A 7,115-nucleotide genomic window follows, 5' to 3' on the forward strand; every position below is an offset into this window, starting at 1 on the left:
TCCTGCTGGGATTTAAAATGCATCTCAATGGAATGGCTTAACATTTTATTCATTTTTCTTACTCAGTTTGCTCAAAGCTCTGTATTCCTTATTATGCATGTAGTTTTACAGTGGAGTAGATGAACTGGAGGAATGTAAGAAGTTTCTCCAAGTCAGAGGGATTCAAAGACTTTGGGCAACTGCCCAGTGATCAACAAAAGCCTTAGTGTGTTCACCATCCCTAGGTAAAGCATGCAGGCTATTAACATATCAGAGCATTGCATAAATGAATTAGTAAGCCCCTGGCAGTCACTGTAGGGGCTTGCATTGCATGACAACATCACCACTAAAATTGTCATCAATCATATCATAACTAACAAGTCCTTGGCCACCTAGTATTTCACAGATGCCACATTGTTGAATATAAAAGGTCCATTTGAGGCTTCATGGCAGGAGTGAAGATAGGATTTAAATCTTCTTGTGCCAAATGTACAGACCCCAACCAAGCAAGTCAAAGCAGAAACACCTCTAGCTGTTAACAGTATAGAGCCTTCAGTTGAGCTGTTCCAGTTCTAAATACTTAGTTCATTACAGTTATGTAGAACCAAAACATGATACTGAGACTAAGCGACTAGCTTAGAAAGATAAGAGTTTATTTGTTGCAGAGAGAATGTCTAAGAGATGCATACATTTTCACATTGATTCTACACATGGCAATAATGGCTCATTAGGAAAGAAGTGTGGGTATATAAAAGGTCTTATAGAACCAGTTTAGATCATATTTTACAACTTATAAATTAGGACAGTAATACAGTGTTGTCATTTAAAACAAATGTTATATACAGGTCTCTAGTCTGGCAGTGCAAAACAGATCCTGCAGGTCCTGATTCTTTTTCCAAAAGAATGCATGGTTATTGTACATGCTTTTCATTGTTAATGTAGAAGAAATGTACAGTTTAATTTTTTTTAAAAGAATGTATATGAAAAAGAAACAGGCCTTGACAAACAGCAAGTTGCACCTTTATTTGTGAATGACTCCCAACACATTTTGGACTTTCTAAAAAGAAAGACAGGAAAGAAGTTTAAAAACATTGTAGACTTCTAAGGAAAGGTTTTTCCAAGGCCTGAAAATAGTAAAAACATATTAAACATCTTAAAATAAGAAGTTGTAGAATTTCCTAAAATAACTATTAAGTAAGGTGTGAACACAATGAAAATACAAAGAATGAAAATACTTGAAAAGCAATATGTTATAGATTTGGTTTCCATTGCCTGTGTTGTGATTTATATATCTGCAAACTAGGTGTCAAACACTGTTAAATGATACTGATGGTATTTTACTTTAATTTTGCATAAGTGTAAACCAGTCCTCACAGCTGTGAAGATTCTGTCCCTATCTAGTATCAAGAAAAATACAAGTGAAAATTTGGATAAGGGACTTACTGTTGTATTTATTTTAATAATAAGACGGGCTTACATTTGCCACTGAAATGCATCTTTAGACACCCAAATAAATGGTCTCCTGACTTCAGTGAGTAATCAGTACTCTTGAAAATCAAGGGTGTACTTGGTAGCCGTGTTGGTCTGAGACAAAAAGACGTACAAAAAACTAGAACTCTTGGTTCCAAAATGATATCTTTTATTAGACCAACTGAAAAATTGTCCTTTTCTGCAAGATTTCGGGATCAAAGTTCCTTCGTCAGGCTCTGGGAAAAGTGTAGATGGTACAAGATGGTAAAAAGTCCCCATAGGTAGGAAATAAACTTCATTTTTGCACAGAGGGAGCTGAAGATGACACATCAACACATCAAAGAGCTGCTCAACACAGCTCACAAACACACTCTCATGGACCCAGAGAGACAGCCTTCCATCTTCAGCTCCCTCTGTGCAAAAATGAAGTTTATTTCCTACCTATGGGGACTTTTTACCATCTTGTACCATCTACACTTTTCCCAGAGCCTGACGAAGGAACTTTGATCCCAAAAGCTTGCATAAAAGGACAATTTTCTTGCTGTTTTCCGGTTGGTCTAATAAAAGGTATCATTTTGGAACCAAGAGTTCTTGAAAATCAAGCTACGTATGTGAGTAACTAAATATAGATTTAAGAGGCTCCCACCTTTTAAAATCATGAATAAGTTATTTTTCAAAGAGTTGTCAAAGCTATTTTGGGCTGATATATATGAGATAAAGGCAAGGCTGAATATTTTTAATAAATAATACTGAATTTTAAAACAAAGTACAATTGTGCATGCTTCCTCCTTAGTCTTCCCATTGTAACCTTTAGGACTTAGTTAAGGCAGACCCTAAAAGATAAGAGTAGATTTAAAATAAAAAAAATATTTCTGAATACTAAAACTAATAATTTCTGACAAGAAGTGAGCTTATTAAGTATGTCATGTGTCTTTGATGTGTACATTCAGTAAATATTCAGTGGAAGTACAGTTAAGCATACCATTCCCAGAGGAATGAGCAGGAAATGGATATCAGAGTGGGTGTTATAGATCCCTGTTGTTTTTTTAAAGCTTGTTACCATGCTGTTAAACTGTTTTATTGATGGCTTATTAAAACTTCTAAGTCATAGAAAGAAAAATAAAACTGGCTGTTATCTGATAAAAGTTATAGTAGCTAATAAATATTATTAAAAGTGCTTTAAGCAGCATCTTTCATAAAAGAGTTGGGCTGGATAGGGAATACTTTGCGTGTGGTGAATGACAGCAAAAATAAAAATATGAACTAGTTGCTTTGTAGAGATCTTATTAGCTAGAGTGTCATGGAGTGGGAAGTGGACTTTACTGTACAGCTGGATCAGGGATAGGATGTCTGCTCTTTGCTTTATGAAGTACAGTGTAGTCTAGCAGGATTATATTAAAATTGAGTTTAAAAAATGCAGTTGCAAAAGACCATAAGAAAAGGGCCTATTGTTATATTAAGGCCTGAGCCTGCTCCTACTTACATTTATGGAAAAAACTCCCATAGACTTAATTAGAAAGAAAATGGTTCCAATGGGAAAAAAGTGTGGGCCTCTCTAGGCATTCAGGTAAAGGCATGATAGGATCTGATGCACAATCACACGCTTGCATAGCAGGAGGTATGGTTGTGGGATCCAGCATCAGATCCTATCTATCACACCTTATTGCTGATACAGGGGGAGCCTGAGATCGCCACCCTGGGCTCTCCCTGTACCAGCATGCTGCCGGGATCGAGACTCCCACAGCTGGCAGGATGCTCAGTCTCAGCAGCACTCTGCAGCTACTGGGTCAAGAGTTCCACAGCTGGCAGGGTGCTTCGTTGCCCCACAGCTGCCGGGACTGAGAGTCTAGAAGCTCTGGACTCACCATTCCAGCAGTGCCCTGTCAGCTGCAGAACTCCCAGCCACAGGGGCAGACCCTGCTACAGATGCAAATTAAATCTGGATAGCAACCAGCTGCAAAGTTATTGCACGTTTTCCAGCTCCAATTTTATAGCTGGTTGGACCTTTTTATGGCATGGTAGTTACTTTGCATGTGTAGCCAGTCTAAATTAATTGTGCAATTAACCAGTTAATTGCATAATAAATGTAACATGTAGAGAGGGCCTGTGTGTCAAATCTGAAGTGGTTTCTGTTTCTTTATGTCATCATGGGTGCAGACTGAAGTGACATTTTTCACCCAGTCTGGCCACAGAAAGCAATCTATACCCATGACCCAACACAAGTGCACAGCTGCAGACAGCTTAAAAAATGTCTGATCAGGTGAAAATCTGATCCTTCATTGCATGAGGTATCAGACAAAGATATTTCAAAATGTAGCATCTTCTATAACTTGTGTCTGCAGAGCTCTCAGCCTGTCTCTGTTTGCAGAATAGAAGGGGAGGGGGGAAGAGGGTAGAGGGAGTTCAGTCTGGGGGGTTTCAGCCCCCCCTGGAGGGTGGAGCAGGTATATTGGAGCCCCTGAGGTGGGGTGCTGCAGTTTATCTACCCCACACTTCAGCACCAGATGGGGAGCCCCAAGAATGAGCTCCCTCCACTGCCTTTCCCCCCTTCCTTTCTGAAAATAGCAAGCACTGGCAGAGAGCTGTGGCCATTGCTATGGGACCCTGGGAACTGGCAGCTAGATTCCCCTCCCCACTGGAACCAATAGTGAACTTCTGTTTGGTCTGGGGTAACATAACTCAGAACACTTTGCAGAAAACATTCTGAGTTACAGCTGGCAGCTGGACTTCTGTCTGTACCACATAGCACTTGGGCTAGTCTAAGAAGTCAAAATAGTCTGACAAAGATTTGTTGCTTTAAATATATTCTGTGTTTAAGTCCAAGGTGTGTCTACATAATATCGGGAAATGAGCCTAAGAAGAGCTCTGCATTACTGCAGGTAGACTTTTCCAGGCACCTGAACTTGCTCTTTAAACTATTTCATAAATTGCAAAGTTTGTGTAGACTTTCTGTATCATTCTGTTTCACAAATAATCCCTGAATCCAATTGTTTTCAGATTCGTTACTGGGCCGCTCACGATAAAGAAGCAGCTGCCCAGAGGGTGCAAGTGAGCAATCAGGAATACTCAACCAAACTGGAAGGCTTAAAGCCTAACACATGGTACCATGTGGATGTTTCCGCCTACAATAGTGCAGGGTATGGACCTCCCAGCAGAGTTGTTGATATTGTCACATATAAAGCACGTAAGTAAGGGAGCTTGGCATTTAGTTCTAAAGTTCTGTATTTTGTTATTCATATTTCATAATTTGACTAACACAAGAATGCAGTCAGCATGAGTAATTTGCATATAGTACCCATAGACTTACTTCATCCAAAATTGATGCAATTTACCTTCTTTGAAACTGCTTCAAATCTGGCACAAGTACTCCATAAACACATTTTTAAGCAGTACTTTTGTACCTGCTTATACATAGTGCAAACTATGCATGATATGACTTCTCTGTGGACTGCCACCTTTACAGGGTGGAGAGACTTGCATGTGTTGGCTACAAATGTCCAACTCGGGATCCTTAAAATTCTAGTTTATTAGGCGGATTGAAACACTGTCATCATAAACCTTGGGGCTGGTCCCCACACACACACACATGCACACACATACACACACACAGTAGCAGGCTACAGAGTCAGGTATACCTATCCTACAAGCGCTGGAGTCTGTCGTTGAGGCTTCTTTCAGCGTGGCGTTATCTTCTGGAAGGGGGTCGCCGGCTGGTCCTTCTGGCTGGACAGGTCTGGTCAAGTTGGAGATCAAGAGGGCGCCACTGAGGGTCACTTTTCACTGCCTTTTATCTGTCCTTGGCAGACTTTGGTGACTCCCCAGTTTTCAGGTTTGCCCAATCCAGGGGTCATTGACCCTCGTGGGACTTCCCCCCGCTCGGTGGCTACTGCACAGCATCTGTCAGCCCCAGGGGTCGTCCACATGTACGTGCAGGTTTGGGAGTCCGTTGATGAATTTTGAATAGGGCTCTGGGAGCAGTTGATCTGGAGATACTCAGCCCAAAAGTTGGTCCCTGGCATTGATTAACTCAGGCCAGGGCTTCTAGCCCTTTCAGGGGCCAGCCTGATACAGAGAAGGACAGTTTGATTCCTGCCCTTGTTAACATTGTTACAATGTATAACTTACTAAAACACATGTAGCTGAAAGTTGAAAGGTGAGGAGTATAAAGTATAAGCTACAAATGCCATGGCACACAAATAGATAAAAATACCAAACTACAAGGGGAGATATAAAATGCACGCATACAAATTTTAAAACACAATTCCTTATCCTAAAGTGAAAGAGAGAGGAAGGAAGGAAGAAAAGTTAGAAAAAGAGAAACATATCCAAAGAGGGGAGAGCAAATGCAGGCAAGAGGAAAAGGGGGCTTTCTGCTACACATGTACCAATGACCCTAAAAATCAACACCCATCGTGAGCCTTGTACTCCTGCTAGGGTCACCCATGGCAGTAAGGTCAAAGGTGAGGTATCAGACAGTGCAGTTCAACACAACACAAAGAACTCAGTGGTAGAGAAGGCAGATGCAGAAGGCATACTTCTTAACAGATGAGAAGGCAGATGAAGGCAGCAGTGGAGGAGTAATCACAGTTGTCTTGGATCCCCTTGCCAATGGACACAGGTTTGTCTTCCACCAAGATCCATGGGGTTGTCAATGCATAATGGACTCCTCACATAAAACAAGTCACGTGCAGGCTTCTCCCACTGGTGCAATATCTACTACAATAAGTACTACCAATACCCATAACTTCTACAAAGTCCTGCAGTGATGGACAAGTGGAAACAAGGACAGACAAAGTGATCACCAGAAATCCCTAGTCATGGATCCACACACAGGTGGAGGCTGAATGATGGTCACTTCACCCTTGATATGGGATGGTGATTTGGCATCTGCAATCATGACTGAGCAGTCCTTTTTAGGATTCCCTCTGCTCACCCCACTTGGGGAGGGAGCTAGATAAAGTGCCCCAAACATAGGCTGTCCCACTTTACTTTACCCAACTGGATAGTCGCTTCAAGGGGGATCATTTTCATTGCAGTCAAAACACAAAAATGTCTTTTGCATCCTGCAATGTACAAACCCTGCTAGATGACCCCAAAACAGTGATAGACCTGAATGCAGAACAGCTATTGTTGTCTGAGAACTTTCATAATATAACATCAATTTGCTGCTCTCAGCAAGACCAGATGTGCAGATGAAAGCCAACTGAGGGAGGGGGGGGGTGACGGTATGTTCTTCTAGAAAGGGAAACCTGCAAACAAGTGAATACACAGTGTTGGTTTCACCATTAAGAACTAGGTTGTCAGCCAAATGACTGAATTCCCTTTTGGTATTAATGAGTGCCTTGTGACTGCCTCCAACTGACCAACAATTCGTTTGCTGCCATCACCAGTGCATAATCCCAAATACTTGGTGCTGAGGAATAACAGAAAGAACAGTTTTATGCTGACCTTGATTAAATCCTGACTACCATCCCAAAAAAGGACAAAAAGTATCCTCCTTGGAGACTTCAGTATGAGAGGTGGCCAGGACTTTAACGTATGGAGGCATGGGCGACTGGTGCCGCCTTAGTCAGGCAGGGCATGTGCCAGTCCTGCGGACCAAAGCGGGGTCCCTGCAGATGATCCTATGGACCACGGTGCGGGGGGCCTGGGTAATCCCACAACAG

At 41.6% G+C, this 7,115-nt stretch overlaps 1 protein-coding gene across 1 annotated transcript in view; it reads left to right on the forward strand.

Moving 5' to 3' along the window:
• CNTN1 (contactin 1) overlaps positions 1 to 7,115 on the forward strand; it is a 189,173-nt gene that overhangs the window by 137,775 nt on the left and 44,283 nt on the right. Inside the window, exon 19 of the mRNA XM_006015910.2 lies at positions 4,447 to 4,633. Coding sequence (XP_006015972.2) covers positions 4,447 to 4,633 — 187 coding nt within the window. The remainder of the gene's footprint in view (positions 1 to 4,446; positions 4,634 to 7,115) is intronic.

This window comes from Alligator sinensis, unplaced genomic scaffold (assembly GCF_000455745.1).
Source record: "Alligator sinensis unplaced genomic scaffold, ASM45574v1 scaffold147_1, whole genome shotgun sequence".
In the NCBI taxonomy this organism is placed as follows: Eukaryota; Metazoa; Chordata; order Crocodylia; family Alligatoridae; genus Alligator; species Alligator sinensis.